At 43.0% G+C, this 21,230-nt stretch overlaps 1 protein-coding gene across 2 annotated transcripts in view; it reads right to left on the reverse strand.

Annotated features, from left to right (window-relative positions):
* The window catches only part of LOC147684072 (dehydrogenase/reductase SDR family member 4-like), a 106,170-nt gene that overhangs the window by 52,604 nt on the left and 32,336 nt on the right, over positions 1-21,230 (reverse strand). The window contains exons 2-4 of one of the 2 annotated variants that reach the window (XM_086944427.1): positions 17,826-17,877; positions 14,341-14,514; positions 6,096-6,273 (exon numbers count right to left, since the gene is read on the reverse strand). In XM_086944427.1, the coding sequence (XP_086800553.1) occupies positions 6,096-6,273; positions 14,341-14,510 (348 nt within the window). In that variant the 5' untranslated portion in view covers positions 14,511-14,514; positions 17,826-17,877. The remainder of the gene's footprint in view (positions 1-6,095; positions 6,274-14,340; positions 14,515-17,825; positions 17,878-21,230) is intronic. The other variant, XM_086944425.1, reaches the window with a different exon arrangement.

Genomic DNA, 21,230 nt, shown 5'->3' on the forward strand with positions numbered 1-21,230 from the left:
AAAGCAATCGCATTTTTGGAAATTGCTAAAAATAGCGAATTTCACAAAAATGCATGATACATCCCAAAAACTTATTTAGGTAGTGCAAACGGCCGAATTTACTGATTCGCACCGTTCGCCCTTCCTAAATAGGTTGATGCATGTGGGGGTTGAAGTGTATTAAAGCTAAAGGATCAGTTAATTCTTCTAATTCAGACAATGGTCCTGCATTCGCCTTAAAGGCTTACAGAGATACTATGTCAGCTCTGGGAGTTTACAACTGTCTCTTCATTTTTCTCTTTTTAACATATGTCTCTCAACTTCCTCTTTTTGCGCCACACCACATTTATCTTTCTATCCTCTTTCTTGTAATGAACCCAATTTTGTTGGCCATAGGACTCTGTGCACTTTACCCCTGCTTACCAGCGGTAAAGTGCTTGGGGTCTCCCAACTGATGTAAACCTGATTGGCACATTACATTTATTTGTGCCTTCCTAGTATATGGTACTACATGTACCCAGGGCCTGTAAGTTAAATACTACCAGTGAACTGCAGCACCCACCGTGGAATTCACGAAAGTAATAATCTAAAAACCTGTATCCAGGCTGGCACTGCAACCTGGATATACACTTTTAACCTGCCATTTCGACATGTCAAAATAACCCTTTTAACAGGTCTAAACCTTCAATTTTAATACTTATATGTCACCCTATGGAAGGCCTTAAATGCCCATAGGGCATGGTGCATGGTATTTAAAAGTAGAACATATATATTTAATGTTTTACATGTCATGGAGTTGAAAAACGTCCAAAGTCATTTACCAGTGTGGCAAAGCTAGCTCTCCCATAGGGAGGTGTTAGCAGGCCTATGGGCGGTTCTTAACATCAGCGATGATTTCTTGATCTACTCCAGGATTTTGGAAGAACACCACAGGTGACTTAGAACAACACTAGCTCACCTTGTGGAGCAACGGCGCCACACTCCACTGGGAGCAATGTTCCCTTTTCAAACAATTCATAGGATTCTTTGTTTGCATATTCTCAAATGAAGGCCCGCAAGGTGGCTCAAAGAAAGCAGAAGCACCAATGCCAAGGAACACAGCAGAGGTTGAAGCTTCCTGAATATGGCTAGCTACTACGGGTGATTTATTCCAAACCTGTCCACCATTTTGGAGCAACTGTACGCCCTCACGAGGATAGATGCCAAGTGGGAATAGCATGGCAAGGTGGGGGTTGTTTTCAAGAGGTTGAAAGGCACACTGAGGAGACACAGTAGCCTACTATGAGCCCACCTGTAACACAGAACTAGTGTTAGATGGTGGCTCCATTAGATTGGGAGTCTTGCTTTTGCAGGAGAAGAGCCACAAGACCTGGGTCCCCATTGCAGGGCACTCTCAGACAATGAGTCCCGGTGTGTACAAATAGAAAGGGAGGCCCTGGCAGTTCGCTGGATTTGCCACCAATTCAAACTCTATTTGGCTAGACGATGTTTTAAGGTTTTCGTAGATCACAAACCACTAGTCCTGCTTTAGCGGGCACATCCCCAAACCCTCCACCGAGGATTGAGAGGTGGGCCATCTAGCTAGAGATGTATGTCTTTGAAGTCATGTACAGCACAAGAGCCCACAAACCAGCCAAATTCATGTCGAGGCACTGGAGTCAAGGAAGAAGATGAGTGGGCCGAACAATTTGTCAATATTGTGGTGTAAGACACGTGCCCCCTGGTGATGACAGTGGAAGGGATGCAAGCAGCCACCAACTCCAATGCCTACCTCTAGAAAGCAACATAGACCCACCCGTGTAGAACATGGAATCACTTCCTAGATGGGGCAGGTGTTTAGAACCATTCGGGCAAGCTAGATATGACTTTATGGCTTGATAGCCGGCTCCAAGACCATATGCTCTGCATCCTGAGTTTCAAAGTGGCACAGGCTACCTGTTTTGCAGGTAGTCTGCTCTTCTGTTTCAGCTTTGTCACTTGTAACCTCCTAGCAGATGGGGCAGGTGCCTTGTAGTCCCATACATGGTTGTGGTGATGAGTGGGGTGCCAAATATGGTATTCAGGAAGGCAACCAAATAGTTTCCTGGTGAGGGAGAAGGGGCACACTATGCCTCTCTGAACATTATAACCATCGTTTGCTGTGCAGTTCAAGTGGAAGAATGACAGGCTCCTGTATTCCCAGTGATGAAACAGAGCACTGAGCATGTAGCACAGCATAAAGCTCAAGACAGTGAGGAGGTTCTCCAGGAGCCCAATATCCTCAATAACAGTAACATTTCTGGAATCCCACTTGCTGGCTGCAGATTTCAAAGGTAAAATTAGCACAAATTTAGGCATGTTTCTTCAGTTCAAGCAGATTTGTCCTTAAACGTTCAGATAGAGAAGCCTTTAGTTGGAACAAGATTGTGCTATTTTAATACGTGACTCAAACACAGGATAATAAGTTTGCCATTGCATTTACTGTGAGCTATGAGGTTGTCTGAGTGTAGGACTGCTTGTATGTATGTGTGAGTGTACGCTACAGAGAGACTTGTATCTATAAGACAGCGAAATGCAACATGTTAAGTGGGACCTATTAACATTTTCAATGCTTATTAAGCTTTTTACTTGACAGATGAATAACCCTTAGGCATCTACCTTGCCTCCAAGACAAATGTGAGCCCTATTTGTTTAGGGGCTTCCTTGTAAAGGTTTCCAGTAATTATTTTATCAGTGTTTTAGGCTGTTGTGCCATCTCCAATTTCTGTGACTCAGGTGTAATTTGATGCAGTTTGATAAATCATTATTGTAAGAAATTTAGTTATTGTTTGGCGAGGATGAAACAATCAGGCAATCACCAAAATCCATTTCAGAGTGAACCACAAAAGCACTAAATTAACCTGTGCTTAACCCTCTGGTTGCTTGGCACAAAAGCAGACAGGGCTTAACTTAGAAGCAATGTGTAAAGTATTTATGCAGCACACCAGCAGTAATAAAGTGAAAACACAACACAGGAAAAATGCCACAAGGATTTAGAAAAATAGAGAAAATGTTAAAAAATAAATTGACACTAAAACTAATTAGATCCAATTATTAGAACTGGAGTTATGAATTGTTAAAGTTTTTAATGAAATCTAGGGCCTCATTTAAAATATTTTGGCATAGGGCAGCACCACTAGTCTTTTTGCTACTCTGCCCCACACCAAATTGAATGGGCAGGAATGTACCGTATCTAGGAAATTTGGTGTGTTTGGGTCCTTTCAGCCAGCGCCTGCACATAATATGGTACCTAGCTCTAACACAGGCATCCTTGCTGCACAGTGCAACAGTGTCTGCATTGTTGGCAAGATTGTTTTGTGCAGGAAGGGACACCTTCCTGCACAAAATTCAATCCATGAAGGCAGTTTCCTCTTTCGATGTATGCTGCCGAATTCAGCACACATAGAAAACTAAAAAAATGAGGAGAAATAAACATATTTCTCCTTGTTACTCCTGCCCTGGGGAGGCGTAAATTTGTAACGCATTCCCAGATTTACATATTCTTGTAAATATGGGAATGTGTCAAAACCCATGGGTGTTGCGTGGGAACACCCACCTGGCTGTTCAACATCTGAAAATTACACTCTCAGAGACAAACCACTGAATCAGAAGCGCCGGGAAACCCTTTGTTGGGTAGCTGTTGCGCGATACAAGTGAAATCTATAAATAAATAAATAAATAAATAAATAAATAAATAAATAAATAAAATGCCCATTGAATGCTTCCCTCACGCAGTGTAAGGCACTAAAGTGACTTGCTCTGCATTGCCTTACACCATATCTATGAGGTCATGAAAAGCCATCCAAAGTGGTTTTGTGTGGCTTCGTAGATTTGGTCTGCACTCTGTGTCACGGTAGCATCTTAAAAAGTGATGCATCAACAGTGCAAGGAGCTTGTAAATTAGACGCCTAGTGCCTAAGAGATCAAAGCACCAACTGTGTTTATCTGGTGGCGAGATACCGTGGCAAGGTTTAAAGTTAAGCCCAATCTCTATGGAACGTGGGTTGGGTACAAGGGATGGTATGGGGCATGTTCTCTGATTACCTTCTGACTTAGAAAAAATGCTGAAGAAAAGAACCTGAGAAGGTAGAGTTCAGTGAGGCAAGGCAGACAGCTGTGTTTGAGGAGGTGTTGTTGATGTCTGACAGCTGCTAGATGAAGTTGCGGGGAGGTCCAGGTGAACAGGATATGCGGCTTTAGAGAAGAAGGTATCTCAAACTACTATACAATCAGGCTGAATAGTGATGCACCTTGGGCATATTGGCTGGTAGGTAGGTCCCGGTCATCAGCCAGTTTATAGTACATTTTTGTGGAACATTTTTTTAAGTCTCAGCTTTGCAGGAATATCACCCATCCTACTACTAAGGGTCAAGGACTTGAGGGTTCAACCTGGACGGTTAGAACTCACTCCAGCAGAGGCCAGCAGCAGGATTCAGGGCCTCATTAGTTTTTTATGTTCCTGTAGCTCACACAAGAGGCCATCCAACTAGCCCTTGGAGTTACTTCTGGTGGCTCTTGATTCAAAGAGATGAACCAGTTCTCCTTCAAGTACCAAGGCAGTCCTTCAAGAAGCAGGGCATTCCTCTGGTAGGAGTAGAGCAGTCTTCTTTTGGCAGGGCAGTCCTTCAGTAGTCTTCAACAGGTCCAGGAGTGTACTGAAGAGATGTTCTGAGGGTCCAATATTTACATCTGGTGTCAGACTTTGTGTATGAAGGAACACACTATCTTACCACCACATCTGGTTCTGGAAAGTTCTTCCCTCCACCTCCATAGACTCCAAGAAGGCTGGACTCAGGGTCCTATGAGTTTGCTAGAGACAGGCCCTTTGTAGGGTAAGTGGGGCAGAGCATAGCTCCACTCCAGCCATCCTGGTAGGATGGTCCATCTAGCCCCACATAGATATCATTGTGTCACTGTCTGGAAAGAATATAGAAGCCCCAACAGCAGAGCCATTCACAGTGTTACGACAGGAAAATGCAAAATTTCTAAAAGTGTCATTTTTAGAATTTTGACTTTAAATGGAACTTTGCCATTAAAGAGGACTTTAAATTACAATTACACTGACTCTAAAAATTACATCTCTACCTCCTCCCAATCATACATTGGCAGTTAACAATTGTAATAATTTAACCCAGTGTTAGTCAATGGGAGAGATAGACCTTACAGGAGTAAAAATTACTTCAGGTGTTTTTCACTACCAGAACCTGCAAAACTCAAACCCACATGCCCTACTTACTGAATATACTGCAGGTGCCCTATGAGACTTTAGGGCCGACATTAACAGTGACTTATATGTATTAAGAAGGAAAATTTAGACCTGGCAAAAGGTTTATTTTGCAATGTCAAAATGGCAGTTCAAAACTGCCCTACAGGCTACAGGAAGGCAGGCCAGAGACATGTTCTAAAGTGCTACTTCATTGGGTGGCACAATGAGACCCACTAGTAGCATTTAATTTACAGGCCCATGCATTACCGTATACTAGGGACTTGTAGGTAAATTAAATCTGACAAGTAGGCCTAGGCCAATTTCAGCAGATTTAAAGGCGAGTGCTCAGGCACTTTAGTACTGGGTAGCAGTGGTAAGGCACACAGAGCCCTAATGCCAACAGAAAATAACTCAGGAAAAGACAGGAGAGGTGAAGGCAAACAGTTTGGGGGGATACACCACCAACAGTGTCAGGTGGAACAATTATAAATTATCCATCCTTCCACTTTCAGTCCTCATTTCAAGTGGTACTGCCAAGAAGCTGGTAATGTTTCTTTTCTGCTAAAGATTTTTTAAATCAGGTGATCTTACACAACATGCAAATAAATCATCACCTTTTAAGGACACATTATGATACACATATATAGTTTCTTTACCTGTGTTGGCACCTAGAGGGATTGCATCCTTGCATTTAAAATCAGTTGATTTCATTTTCAAATTTATAAAGTACAGAGAAACTAAAAACTATTTTAATGGTATTCTGCACTCGAGCTTAAAGAAATCATGTATGCAGAGGACCTGGCCAAGAACTCTGAATTTCTCCTGTCTGTAAAAGAAGGAACTATTCATGGTCTCTCTTTGGTTCTACTAAGTTTTTGTAGTTTCTACTCACAAAGTCCACAAGGTTCTTCCTGTGGTCTTTGTTTGTGACACTGCAGACAGTCCCTGACACGGACAGGTTCTCTGACTTGAGCTGTTTGATTGCTTTGTCCACGTTCTCCTGCTTCCGGCTACTCAGGACCACGTGGGCCCCCTGTTGTGCCAGTCGGCTGGCCACAGCTAACCCAATCCTGCAAGAGAACAACAGGTAAACAAACCGTTAATAGTAGAGCAGAATTAGTCAGTGAAGCTCTTCTCTGCTAGCCTTTCCTGTAGCTTCTTTATAGAAGAAGGTGTTGGCAATCTTTGTGATATGAATAATGTCTATGGTATTGTCATGGTAATGTGTATGTGTCATCAATGTACACATTTAAGAGAATGTATATCCATTGTATGCCTTGTGGGAATGTGAGTGTGGCGCAAACCAACGGATGTACTTCTCCCAGTTTTCTCCCCTGCAGGCAGAGTTTTGGCTTGGTGTTTCTATTCCCAGACTTTTGGCATGTGGAAATGGACTTGACCTCTTGGTCACTTTGTGTCTATGCTAATTTCCTTACTGAATTTATGTGTGGAGAAGTGAGAAACACACAAGAAGATGTTAACTGTGAGATGACCTCAGAAAGTTGTTAGGCCAAATGTATGAATAACCCTTCAACCCTACGCCCTTCTGAATAGCTGGTAGCTTCCAATAGGAGGAAGAACAAGAGATGAGCTGGAGAAAAGTTAACTAACCCTGATTTTAAGGAGTAAAGGGCTCATTTCAATGATGAGTTACAGGCAACTGCCTGGCTGCTAGAACTAAAGCAATAGACTTTTCTCAGAGAAAAAGTTGCCATGCAGTCCATGACAACTTTAAAGTTTTAAATATCAAATAAAGAAACAGAAGTATTCATAAAAAGAATACATAAAAGAGAAATGTTAAGTGCAACACAACACTAAAATTGTAACAATTAGTTATGGACAACAAGAGTTAAGCATTTGTGAAGAAAACATCAAAAGACAATTATAATACACATGGGAATGCAAACATCCATGTAAGTCAATGGGGTGTGGTGGCCAAACCCAGAGCACCTACTAAAACCATCAGCAGCATAGTATGGGTTGGACGGAGCCTACAGTTGCAACCCAGTCAACAATTGTATCTTCAAAGTTCAGGGGCAATAACAAGTTGTACAGAAATAGTGGGTATTAGACCTGTCAGCCTTAAAGTGGTCTTCCTCCACACTTTTTGCCTTCTGCCTTCACCCCTTCTGTGTACTGATTTGTTTTTGTTAACCTTAGAACTATGTGCACTTTAACACTGCTAACCAAAGGTAATTGTGCATATTCCCTAAAACCTCATATGCTTACACATTATGTGGCTCACTGGTTAGAGCAGGCAGACCCTGAAGCAGAGGTCAGACCCGGGACCAGGGTTCAATTCCCGACGCGGCAGGGTCTTGAGCTCAAATGTCCACTGACTCGATAATTCTCGCTTCGGTGCCTGACCTAATCATGGGTTCACACTCTGCAACTCTGGGCATTAAGCTTGCTTAATCTCCACAACGGCCCCCGCGACGGGATGCCTGGCTTTCACCTTGGGGATGCCCTGTAGGGGCTATCTCACAGGGAAAAGCCAGGACGGGTTCCCAAGGCAAGCGCAGAGATACCTCCCCGGTGATTCGAGCGCTATATAAGAACATTAAAAAAAAATATATATTGCCATATTTAATTTACTTATAAGTCCCTAGTAAAGTGGTATACCATATCAACAGTGCTGGTACATTAAATGCTACTAATGGGTCTGCAGCACTTATTGTGTCACCCAGTTAAGTAGCCCCTTAAACATGCCTTAGGCCTGCCACTGCAGACTCTGTGCAGTGTTAAACTGCCAGTTCCACTTGACAAAAATAACCCTTTTGCGGGGAATAAGTCTTCCTTTTCATTACAAAAAGTCACACTACTGTAGGCCCTAGACAGCCCATTTGACAGGGTGCATTGTATTTAAAAGGTTGAGTATGTGCTTTTTCGTTTTACACGTCTCGGTAGTCAAAAATCCCAAATGATTTTTTCACTACTGCGAGGCCCTACCTCTCCCAGAGGATAACGTTGGGTTACCTTAATACATTTATTAAGTGATGACTTGTGTCTGAGGAATTGTAATATGAAATCCTCTTTAATGGTAACGTTGGATTTTAAACCTCTGTGTACTTTAGAGGACTACCCTGCTACACCAAGGGTCATGCCTGCTGCACAGAGTCTGCCCTGTGCCTTCAGAGGACTATCTTGATGTTGGAGACCTGCTTTCCTGCTTGAACCAAAGTCTTCCAGAGGGAATCCAAGGGCTAGTTGGCTGGCTCTTTGCTATTTTAGGTGCTATTTTTTGACTTAAACTTTAAAAATTCATAACTCTGGTTCAACTGATTGGATTTTTGTCTTTTTAGTGTCAAATAATGTATTCAAATGTACTGTATTCATCTAAATTAGCATGGCATTTTCCTTGTGTTGTGTTATGGATTTTATTACTTTTCGAGTGCTACATAAATACTTTTCACATTGCCTCTAAGTGAAGCATGACAGCTTCTGTGCCAAACTACCAGAGGGTTAAGCACAGGCTAATTTTGAGACTTTTGTGGGCGCCACTGACAAGGATTGTTGCTGTTGCTTGAGAAGGGCTCACACCCTCCTCCACCAACAATTCATTTTCTAACAGCAGGGTGGTAAAATCTCAACTGAAATGACCACTTCCATGCACAACAACTCTACTATTTCCCATGCAATTGTAACAGAATGAATCCATAAATGGAATGTGAAATATGGCTCTGCTTTACAAGACACAACTTCTGAGAAAGTGAATTCACTTGCATATGTGTCTTAATACTTACATATGTGTACTATGACAACTCCAGTTCCAATGTTTACCTTGATGTGCACAGTCCCATTTTACTAATCAATTGATATCTCCTTTCAGTACCTGCTATAAGATGACTAAAGTCTTAATATTACAGCACACTTACAGACTTTTTAACAAATCTCTGTCATATTATCCGGTGCAGTACACTGCAAATGTTTGCTGAACTAGGCTAGCAAAGTGTAGCCACATTCTGAGTTTGGCACAGCGAAGCGCGAACTTTACAAAATAGCAGACTCAGATTTTGCTGGTTTTAACTGTATCAGTTCACCAAGATCTTCTCCCTTTCTTCCCACAAGATGATCTTGTCACCTGATCATTAATGCCTATGTACAAGTTTCAATTCTGTCTCATGCTCTTGCTTCCATTCACTTGTTCGAAGAAAAACTGTGCAAGTGTTACACCAAAGGGTATGGATTTTAGCATTGCATTCTCCAATTAATGGAGGTAAAAACTCTTGTCCATTGTAATGGCAATTGCCCTGATCATAAAATGCCAGTTTACCTTGCACAGAAAATCATGCTGTCAAGAGGAAACCGCACTACGAACACAGACACCCGGGAGATACGAAGCGAACCAGACGTCTGCAGACGGCCACTTGCACGAGGTGATAGAGCGACCTCTTTCAGCCCTCGCATAAGAAAACTTGGATACGGAACGATCTAAATATTTTCAGATCTTAATACCATCTCCCGGGTGACCCATAAAAGCGCATTACGCTTGTCAGTCAATTTACCCAACCTGACCTTTGAATTTAATATTGGTCTTGGGCCCCTCCGGGTCGGAAGTATCACCGGAAGAGCGACCTCTTGGTCTACACACAACCATTCAGAGCCCTGAAGATTCGCGAGATGCGATGAAACACGTGTCGGCTGGTTGTTTTCAAGCTATGACAAATTAAATCAAGACATCAAGACCTTTTCTGCCTATATATGTTCATTCTTTCACACTAATTACTTAATATTGTATACATTACTGTTGTTCCTCTGCAATTAACTGTCAAATTGTCCAGGGCCACATCGTGACCTTCTTATACCTATTAAGTGTGTGCATAGGGTATGCCTCTTAAGAGGAAACCGAAGCACCAGGAGCAAAGACGGCCTACTTCTGAAACCAGCTCGTTTACGCAAGAAAATAACTTATGACCGAGCGTTCTCTGGGGCAGCACCAGAATTTGGAACACACTCCCCCCTAGCATTAGAAGAATTCCATCCATCGCAGCATTAAAAAAAGAAGCAAAATCGTTCTATATGAGAAAAGTTCTACAATAAGACCTTGCAGCAGTACCAATGGAAACAAGCTTTCCATGTTTGCTTGCAGTCATCCGCCACCCTCTCACTTCCCACACATGAGCGGGTATATATGTAGCACATGTGGTGGTGTGATTTAATGCTCTTTGATACTAACTCAATTGTTGATCGTTATATATGTTTATACGCTTCCCTGAAGTGTACTGTTGTAAAGAGTTTGTGATTTGCAATTTATGGTTCTAAATGGTTCTAATGTTGAAATACTGCTGTAAAGCGCTCTGATACCCCTTGCAGGGTCATGTTCGCGCTATAGAAAACACTAAATAAATAAAAAATAAAAAAATCAATTGAGGTGATTTCCTCTTCCAATGTGTGCTGTAGAATGCAGCATGCATTGAAAGAAGAATAAAACGAGAAGAAATGAAAAAGTTCTCCGTGTAGCACCTCGCTACGCAACCCCTAGGGTGCTATAGCATTCTGACAGCAACACCCGTGTCACGCCCGTAACACACAAAGTGCTGCGTGAAAAGGGGCGATATTTACAAGCACAGGTAAAGTCAAGCAGGGGGACTACACCTGTGCTTGTAATTATCACTCAGAAGGCTGCGCCACTGGTGCATCACGCAACTTAATGCACCAGCGGCACATGGTCCTTGTGAATCTACCCCTCGATGTATAGGTTGAGGTGGGCGGGACGATCTGCACATGCTCTCCGGGCCCAGATAGTTCCTGCACATCCTCCATACAAAGATATTACAATGAAACTCCACTCAAAATTGTGTGCCATCACGAGGTCGAGGGTATCTCCCGGCTGTAGATGAATTAAACAGTCACAGTGCAGGACCCGCCTCACCACTGAATCGTCCGCACAAAAGGTGGGCACAAGCAGACCCGATAGCATCTATGTGAGTGTCTGGCTTCTGGATAAAGGTTGTACCTCCTCTCTCTCGTGGCAAGTGGGCTCCCCAGTGCTAGGGCCACATGCCCCAATTGGTGTATTACACCAGGCCGCACAAGGCAGAATGACCTATATGTGTGGCCCAGTATGTCCCTAATACTGTGCAGTACAAATATACTGGTTAGAAGAGTATATGACAGAGGTCGGGCACCAGGATGGTTGAGAAAGGTCCAGGGTTGCCAACGAGGACCAATCATGTACCTTCTGTGACTGGTCCTGCGTGCAGTCCAGTGCATCCAGTTCAATGGCCAGAGGGTTGGGATAGAGAAACTTTGTAGTGTAGTTTGATAATGATTTGTCTTTTAACCTTATGTAAATACCATGTCAGGGGTATGTTTTTCTGTAATAAAGTACCTGAAAAAGGTTGTTGATTTTCTACACAAGGCTTGACTATTGCAATAGTCTTCTCTTGGGTCTGCCTAATCTGGTCTAGAAGCAACATGGGGTACAAAAGGCTGCATTGGGGCTGGTACTTCAACTCTCTCGTCAATGCTCCATCACAGAGGGTTTGCAAGAGTTCCATTGGTTACCAGTTTGTAAATGGATTATTTTTAAAGTTGTAACTTTTTGGTACAGGGCCTATTATTAAACTGGTCTCAAATTCCTCTCTGATTGTTTTGTTCCCTGTCTGCCATGAGAACGTTGAGATCTGCCTGTAATAATTTTCTAGCTATCCCGAACTTCAGGCTACTACCTAGGAAGAGTCGATCTATATCTGTTCTGGGGGCAAAGGCATGTAACAATCTTCCTCTTGCTCTAAAGTATGCTATAAAATGGCTGTTCGCTCATTCTTAAGCTTTTGTTTCATGGAGGGACAGATTTCTTTCTTTTGTTTTGGTGTTGTTAGCGTAAAGAGGCCTCTCCAGGTGGTATTGGACTTTACAAATGCCAAGTTAATTAATTCAATAAATAATTCATTCATTCATACACCCTATTTCAATGTATTCATTTGTTTATTTATTATTAGTTTTAACAATTCTTATAAATACAATTTTTATGATAGAAAACCAATATGTTTTGTGTACTGATTTCAAAGTTTTGGAAGGGGCTCCACAACATCACTTGCAGATGAAAGAGATTGATTGATAGGAGCAGAATTCAGTGGAGAGGTAAGAGACACCCTTGAGTTTTCTACTTCTTTGAAGAGAGTTGCAGTTTCCTTTTGAGGCCTAGGAAATCTACTGGTAGTGGCTCAGAAAATGTCAAGGTCAAACAGCACTTCACCGGTTGTATTCATTGTTATGCTAACTGTCCAAATGAGGAGCTAATTGTAAGCATGAGCGAATTTTGCGGATCTCGCGTTCGCGAATTTTGCGGATTTGCGGATTCGCAATCCGCAAAATCCGCGAATTCCCGCGAATTTGCGGATTTTTTTTTTGTGTTCGCCCGTGTTTCTGCCAGTTCGCGAGGGTTTTGTACACTTTCGCAAATTGCGAACTTACCTGTCGGGTCGCAAGTTTCGCGAACTTGTTGTTTCTACGTGTCCAGCCTGTTTGGGACACTCTTCTTCATCACTGCCACTCTCTGTCACCACTGCCACTCTCTGACTACTCATGCCACCCTCTGGCCCACCCATGCCACCCTCTGTTTCATCACCACACCCTCTGGTTGTCCAGTGTACATTATTTTCGGCAAAGCAAAGCACACCTTCCCTGCCTCAAGTGACCTGAATTAATTTGGGGCTGATTCATGTGTCACAGAATATTTTTTTAGCTGGCACCTGCTTCCTTAGTGCGCCCTGATTAGTGATCTTTTGCACTTGCTAAGTGCTTTCATTGTTGCAAAATTAGTTACAACACCTGCCCTGCCCCAACTGACAATAATGAATTAGGGGCTGATTAATGGATTTTAACTTCCAGCCTGGCTCCTGCTTGTCTCCCTTAGCTGTAATTCAGGACCTTTGTGGCATATGTGTAACTATTCTGAGGTTCAGAGCAGGGTCACATAATAGTTTCAACTGGCAACTGAACTCTGGAGGGGCCCCTCAGGAAGCACTCCAGGAAATGGCTACTAATGATGAGCCTGAACTTTTGAACCTGGTAAGTAGTTACTTTCAGTTTTGCTAAGATCGTATTTCTGCAATTTTGCACTTATTCGCGGGGCGCGAACTCACGCGAACAGTGCGAGCAGTGCGAGCAAAATCCGCTGCTCGCGGATTTGCGGATTTTGCGGGAAATTCGCAAATCTCGCGGATTGCGGATTTCCCGAAAATCCGCAAAATCCGCGAGCGGAACGGATTTTCCGCCCACGCCTAGCTAATTGGTGACTGAAAATCTGGTAGGGTTAGGAAGAGGTAGGGTCAACCTAAGATGTGACTGTCCGCCTGTCCCACCAGCCTTTCAGAGCTTATAGATGTGTAACTATTTCTCCTTGTGTGCTTTACTTCTGCACTTTCTCATCCAAGCAATATTCACTAAACCTTGTCAGTGCAGTGCTCATTGACCTAAACTGCACTGAATGTAGCAGCAGAGATATGGAACTATCTTGCACCTGAATAAGGTACTTGGGGCAACAAAAATAGGGGGCATGTTTACATGCCCCATTCGTCACTGGAGTGTCACTTTTTACACTCCGGTGGCGTAGCATTTCCCATATTTACAATGTGATTCTAAGCCACTTAACGTAGCTTAATGCCACCTTGTAAATATGCCACTTTCTGCTACAGTCCACTGTGGCAAAGAGGCGTGCAATGTGTGTTGCAAAGGACATTCCACCACAGCACCCATTGCTTTTTGATGCTGCCCCAGATTTACAAGGCTGAGGCAGAGCCAAAAACGAATGCCAGGGAATACTGGGTTTTAGTGTGGCGATACGAGGAGAAACTATTAATTTCTCAATATTTGCTCTTTCTGTGTGTGCTATATAAAAAGCAAATTGCCGTTATTGTGTATTTAGGTGCAGCTTTTTTAGCCCCTGTGTATTCTTGTGTCAATGGCACTTCCCTGTGTTTGCAAAATGTTGGAGCGCGGATTTGCCAAATTTGTCATAGTACAGCGCTCCAACATTTTTTTGTAAATATGCCGCTAGCTTATATAAAGCAAGGACAACTGCTGTAGAACAAAAACCAGAATGCACAAAACTATGATGACCAGTTCCACAGCCAATCAAAATCCACCAGCAAACAGAGAATTTGAAATACAACAATGTAAAAGTGATTTACCCATCAGTGGAAGCAGTCATGACAGCCACCTTGCCAGCATGGATAGTGTTCCAGTCCACGGCACTGCTGTACAACCTCTGTGTGCAACAATGGATCATTAGTGATGGCTGTTGACGAATTCCATGAGATTTGGTCAAAGAGCTGAACATTCTTCTCATCACAGTCACCATCTTACTGTAGAATGAGAATATAAAATTTGACCAAGGGACTGTGCAGCTATATTTTATAGTTTGTAGTATGCTACAATATCTCATGCATTATTCAAAGCCAGTAGTGGGTAATATAGTTATTTTGATTATGATACATAAACATGTTGAAATTTTTCATTAGACAAAAAAGATGAAAACTGTGAAGCTCTCTTTTTTCTGTTTAAAGCTCCTCATCAGCGTACTAGGCGCCTTACTTGCAAAAGACATGTGCCCGCTTAATTCTCTTTGTGGAACAGGACAGTTGGACAGAATCTTTTTGGGAAATTAGTAAAATGTCTGAATAACTGCTGATAAAACCAAATCAAATTTGTCCATGTATTGCTATCGGTGCCTTATAATGTGCATGTCAATGGTATTGTATGCCTTAAAGAAGTGGTGCTCAGCCTGTGATCTGCACCCCACCAGGAGTTCACAACACCTTCTCAGGGAAGCAGGACTACTGTGAAAATTAAATATTAACAGATTGACAAAGTGTACATAAGGAAATGAACTGTAGTCGTTGAAGCAGGACAAGTACAGAAACACAGTATAGCATGGAGAAGTGTGGCTCACTGGTTACAGGAGGTATACCCTGAAGCAGAGGTCAGACCCGGGACCAGGGTTCAATTCCCGACGCGGCAGGGTCTTGAGCCCAATTGTCCACGGACTCGATAATTCTCGCTTCGGTGCCCACTCTAATCACGGGTTCACACTCTGCAACTCCGGGCATTAAGCTTGCTTAATCTCCACTACGGCCCCCCCGCGGCAGGATGCCTGGCTTTCACCTTGGGGATGCCCAGTACGGGTTATCTCACAGGGAAAAGCCAGGACGGGTTCCCAATGCAAGCGCCGAGATGCCCTAGGGTAAGTCGAGCGCTATATAAGAACACACATACATACATACATGGTTGAAGGGTAGCCTCAATTGAAGTGCCACCAAAAAGACAGCATGCTTTAAAAGCAAAAAAAAACAAAGAGCCTAATTACGGGTTTGGCGGTCTATTGGATGGCCAAACTTGCGGTGGAGGTGCTGTGGTGGTCGGGGACCGCTGCACCAGGAGTCTGGATGCAGTATTACGAGTATGAAAGTCAGACCACCATGGGACCGCCGCAGTTTCCAGGGATCTGTGATCCCTGGTGCTGGTGTGGTGGTTTGGAAGCCGCAATATGGTTTTCCGTGCTGCTGCAGCACCGCCAAGCACATTACCAGTTCCCTTACTGCGACCCTAACCGCGGTGGTAAGACTGCATTTGAAAGGGTGGTGGTGAGGAAACAAAGGGCGCCGCTTTCCTCAAGCCCATGGGATGCATCAGTGTGGCACATGGTATGGCCCCCTTTCTGCATGCACCCCCTTTCCTGCATGGCATGGACTTTACAGTCCATGTTGTGCAGGAATGGGATTTGAAGTTCCCATTGCGATACCTTTTGGAAAGGTACCACCGTGGGAATGCCAAACGACCGCTCACCAGACTACGAGGAAACTCGTCATCTGGTGGGTGGCCAACAGCCCTGATTAGCAGTGTTGGGGAGGGGCAGCAGCATGGTGGCCTGCTCCTGCACTGTCAAACTCGTAATGTGGCTCAAAGTGTTTTGCCATTATGTAGCATATCGCCTCATCTTTTAGAACTTAAAAGGACACTTAAAAAAGCTCCGACCTTCTCAAGCTCCAGCTTTCTTGTTAAACTTTTTGTTTTTCTATATATCTTTGTGATTGAAACCAAATATTTCTCCATTTGTGTACCTGTTTGCTCTGTACTTATTTTTTTATTTTCGTGCATTGTTTTGAAATTTACATAGTAGAAATTGCTTATGTCTTTGTCCCTGGATTCAAGGAATGATTCAGTGGTTGCCCTTAGATTCCCTTAGTAATTCAATGGGAGTCCACAGACGTCAAAAGGTTAAGAACCACTACATTAACATATACTGGTATGCCACATGACCTAATTTCAATATTGGTTTTGTATTAACATAGTAGTTGTATTATGCCTGAAAAGTTTCTCGCAGTCTGAAGCCCAGAAGCCATTTTTTCAGTGTTATAAAATTGCATATTTGCAGCAATGTGTAGTTAGAGTTGCTTTGTTTTGACCATTTCTACCACGAATCATGATTTATGTACTTGTTTATATAATATTCTCTAGTCTTAAAGGATTTTTCAAATTCTTTCTTGCAAGAAGATCCTTCCATCTGCTCATAACATAGCTGTGCTCAAAGAAACAGTTTCAATTACCTGCTCATGTTTCTATTGACTTGTATTAAGGAAAAACTGTTTAAAACTGTATGTAAAACAATGGGGGGCCTATTTATGAAAATGTCACCTTGCTGCTCTGCGTGCCAGGGAAAGGGCAGGAACGCACCGTATTCAAGGCAATATGGTTCATTCCTGCCTTTTCCTCTGTGCTGGTACCCTTTTGGCAGCCTAGCGCCAACACAGGCACCCTTGCACAATGTTGCAAGGGTGCCTCCATTGCATGCAGGATTGTTTCTATGCAGGAAGAGACACTTTCTTGCACACAATCATGAGAGACATATACATCTCTTTATGTGTGCTGCAGAATGTAATTAAAGTGTTGGCAGTCCATTGGATCACCAAACTCGTGGTGGAGGTGCATTGGCGGTTGGGGACCGCTGCACCAGTGGTCCGACCGCCATATTGCTAATAACTGCAGTCGGACCGTGGCGAAGTGGTCTGAGGCTGCAATATGCTTGGTGGTGCTGCTGGAGCGCTGCCAAGCATATTTAAAGTTTCCTCACTGCGACCTTACCCATGGCGATGAGCCAGCCATGGAAAGGGTGGTGTGAGGAAACAAAGTGGTTCCTACAGGGGCCCCTGGTGCTTCAAGGACTGGGGCTGTATGCAGGTGGCACATGGTGTGCCCCCCTGCGTGTATGCACCCCAAATTACTGCACTGCATGTACTTCATAGTCTATGCTGTGCAGGAACTTGCTTTGGCGCTTCTATTGCAGTGCCTTTTTGAAAGGCATGGCCGTGGGAACAAGAAAAGAACCACCTGCCAGACCACCGGGGAAACTCATAATCCTCATAATCTGGAGGGCACCGAGCAGTCCTGCTTGCCGGTGTGGGAGCAGAGTGGCAGCTTGGTAGTCCGCTCCCACAGCGCCAAACTCGTAATCTGGCCCAAATAAAGTAAATAAAGAGATACTGAGAAAAATGTAGGGATTAAAAGAGAGACATGCGAATCCAAACATACACCCACAAAAGAGCAGGTTCATTGCTATTCACAAACTACACTTCTACTGTCCTAAAAGTCACGAAACAGTAGTACATTTCACACTCACCTGTGGAGTGTCTAGCACCACACATAGCCCCTCATAGGTACTCTCCAACACACTGCCATGGAAAATAATAGAGACAGGAACTTAATTTATTTCCCATAGTAGATAATATTAAAATAATTGCATTATCTGACCTTCAAATTATGAGTGCGTGTATATGTATGTACCAAAGGTAAAATAATGTTATAGTAGTACACAGTTATGTGTAGGAGATTTGAGTATTAGCTGAGAGGAATTACCTCAAATAATAATTACAGTAAGTGTCAGGGTGAACCAAAAATTCACTAACTACACTTATTATTAACCCTGTGGTAATTTGGCATAAAACAGGCAGGCTTAACATTGGGTCATCAAACAAGGCTCTTATAACATTGCAGCCTTTCCACATTATTGGAGCAATTGAATAAGTGAAACCACAAAAGTTCACTACAACACACTCACTGAGTAGTGGCGTATGATAACCTTGCGCACACTACCACATCTTAGTTTTTAACCTTACCGAAGGGTCTCTGAATATAATTTGATCTCCTTTAGGTAATTTTAAGATCACACTCTCAACTTTACACATTATACCCTACACACCAGCACGCACCGTCACGACTGATAGGTGAAAAGATATCCAACAAAGATCCCTCCCGCCTGGCCCATGGGGCATTACATTGCCGGCCCCACGAGGAGCAAAACGCCTGATGATGAAGAATGACACCCACATGGGTGTGAGAGGGCAACACTTCCAAATAAGGAAGATCCCCCTGGAATCATACATTGCAACTACAGCTTTTCTTTAATGTTTTCTATACCCTCTCAACATAGGAACAAGTACCCACACTGATTAGACGTAAGGAGAAGAATATTCAGTCAGTGAGAGCACACACCATCCTTCCCTCCACTGCCCTTCTCAGATCCTCGCCCCCCGTACTCCCCAAAAGTAGGACAGCAGAATTTCTTTCTCTTACACCGCTTGGTGGGTCTCTGTCCTGTTTGCAGAGGAGTTATGAAGCCATGCAGAGGACCCACAAGAATGAAGACGTGGAACAGAAACAAGCCACCTCCGTCTGCATACACAAACTTTGACATTTCTCCAGAGATCATGCTTGCCCTATCATTTATGCAGTCCAGGGAAATGATATAGAGCACCATCGGCCTCGTAAAGGAACTGCCAATCAAAATGGTCACCCCTCAACTGCTTCCATGGGCATCAGAAGACTCCCTTCCCTAGGCTGTGCAGACAGCCGTCATTTGCCTCTGCTCCCTGTTGTGCACTTCTGTGCACCCTTTGGCTAGAAATGTACAATGTAAATGTATACACACTGTTAATTGGTAGGCTGATTCAATTAAAGCAGCTGGTTTGTAGTGAAATGCGGGTGAAGCTGCCAGATTCTGTATTTTAGTATTTCTAACAAGGAATACAGAGTGTGATCAAATACAGTTACATTCTTTTTTACGAAATCCGCCTTAAATGCATACCTCTTATTTTGTGTTTTGAATTGTCACAAGTTATTGTTATTGTTATTGTTAATGGGATTTTATAGCGCGCCTAATCACCTGCAGGCCTCTAAGCGCCAGTTGTTTCTAACAATACGCAATATTTGGTGGTCTAGTCTTTGCAGTATCATTTAAAATCTGCCAAGTATTGTGTGATATCACCATCTGCAGTGTATTAACAGCAATAAATAGTTTACTTGTTCTCTTGAAGGCAATGAAGCCTATGGAGAGGGATTTTTTTTTAGTTCAGGTGCCAAATTCAAGGCTGGTTTTTGCTGGATGCGTCCTGCTCCAGGCTCAGCCCGCATGAACAGCACACCAATGCAGTCACTGCATGGCCAGAGTGCACACAAATATGGTGAAAAGAGAGAGCAGACATATCCCTGCATTGCACGCACTATTTTCTGTTCCTTCATCTCAATTATTTACAGCGTTTAAAATGGAAGTACTGGTGAGGCAATATTTACTACCCCTTAGCCCAAAAAATGTAATGTAATGGGAAGCCACAGCCAACAGCCAATTGGTCTAGGGAGCCGTGGGTTGAAAATGTTTGGGAACCTCTGGTCTAAAAATAGACATTAGTTCTAAAGTATGAGTTTAGGTCTAAAGTTAGACTTTAGGTCTAGAGTTAAACTTCAGGTCTAAACTTAGAACTCATATCTAAATTTAAACTTTCGGTCTAAACTTAGACATCAGGTCTAAACTTCGACTTCAGGTTCAAGTTTACCTTTTTGAATCAAGCCCTAAGCTTAGACTTGCAGTCTAAGTTTTGACCTGAAGATTAAGTTTAGGCTCCAGGTCTAAAGTTAGACTTCAGGCTTAAAGTTAGGCTTCAGGTCTAAACATAGGGCCTCATTTACAAATATGTGGCATAGGCAGCGATGCAAGCCTTTTTTTGCTTCGCTGACCTACATCAATTTGAATGGGCAGAAATGCACCGTATCAATGAGATATGGTGCATTCCTATCTATTTAGCCAGCACTGGTGCACCCTTAGGTGCCTCACACCAGCGCAGACACCCTTACACCATGGGGCAAGGGGGTCTGTGTTGTTGGCAGAAATAATTTTGTTCAGAAAGAGGCACCCTCCTTACAAAAACAATCCAGAGAGGCATCTCCTCTTTCTATGTCTGCTGCATTCGGCAGCACACATTGAATGAGGAAAAAACTAGGAGAAATGTAAACATTTCTCCTTGTTACGCCTGTTCTGGGAAGGCGTAAGGTTTTAGCGCTGCCCCAGGTATACATGATTTTGTAAATCTGGGGCAGTTTATCTACAAGTGGCCTGCGTCACTGGAGCGAGAAAGACGCTCTGGCAGTGCAGGCATCTTGTAAATAAGCCCTGAAGACTTCAGGTGTAACTACAGATTTTAGTTTTAAACTTAGGCTTCAGGTTTAAAGTTAGACTTCAGGTCTAAACTTTGGCTTAAAGACTAAGTTTACCACTGTGAATCGTGGCCTATGTGTGACAACACTGCCATGAACTTTCTTGTTTTCTCCCACATAAATTTCCTCTCTTACAGCGGGTAGCCCAGGCTCACTCGTCTACTATCAGCAAGCATACAAGGTAGGTAGTGCAGCACAAGCCAGACCCATGCACCTATCTCTGTCTCTCTATCTCTCTCTAATGTCCTAACTAACCAAACTATCTGAATAACTAATCCCCTAAACTTCCCCAACAAACACTACTTACTATTACCACAACTGCACAGTTCTATGACAAACAATATTTACTTACAGGAAAACTACATAAAAAACAAACGAACAAAATATACACAAAACCGAATAAATCTAGAGAAACTATTCATTTAAATAATCACAAACAAATACCTTAAAGACACCTCAAACAATAGCACCTCTCAAAAACACAGCCACCTGGCTAGCTTCACAAAGAGAAAGTGAAAGTTTTTTGTGAAGCCGTGCA

Source organism: Lissotriton vulgaris, chromosome 11, assembly GCF_964263255.1.
Source record: "Lissotriton vulgaris chromosome 11, aLisVul1.2, whole genome shotgun sequence".
NCBI classification, from domain to species: Eukaryota; Metazoa; Chordata; class Amphibia; order Caudata; family Salamandridae; genus Lissotriton; species Lissotriton vulgaris.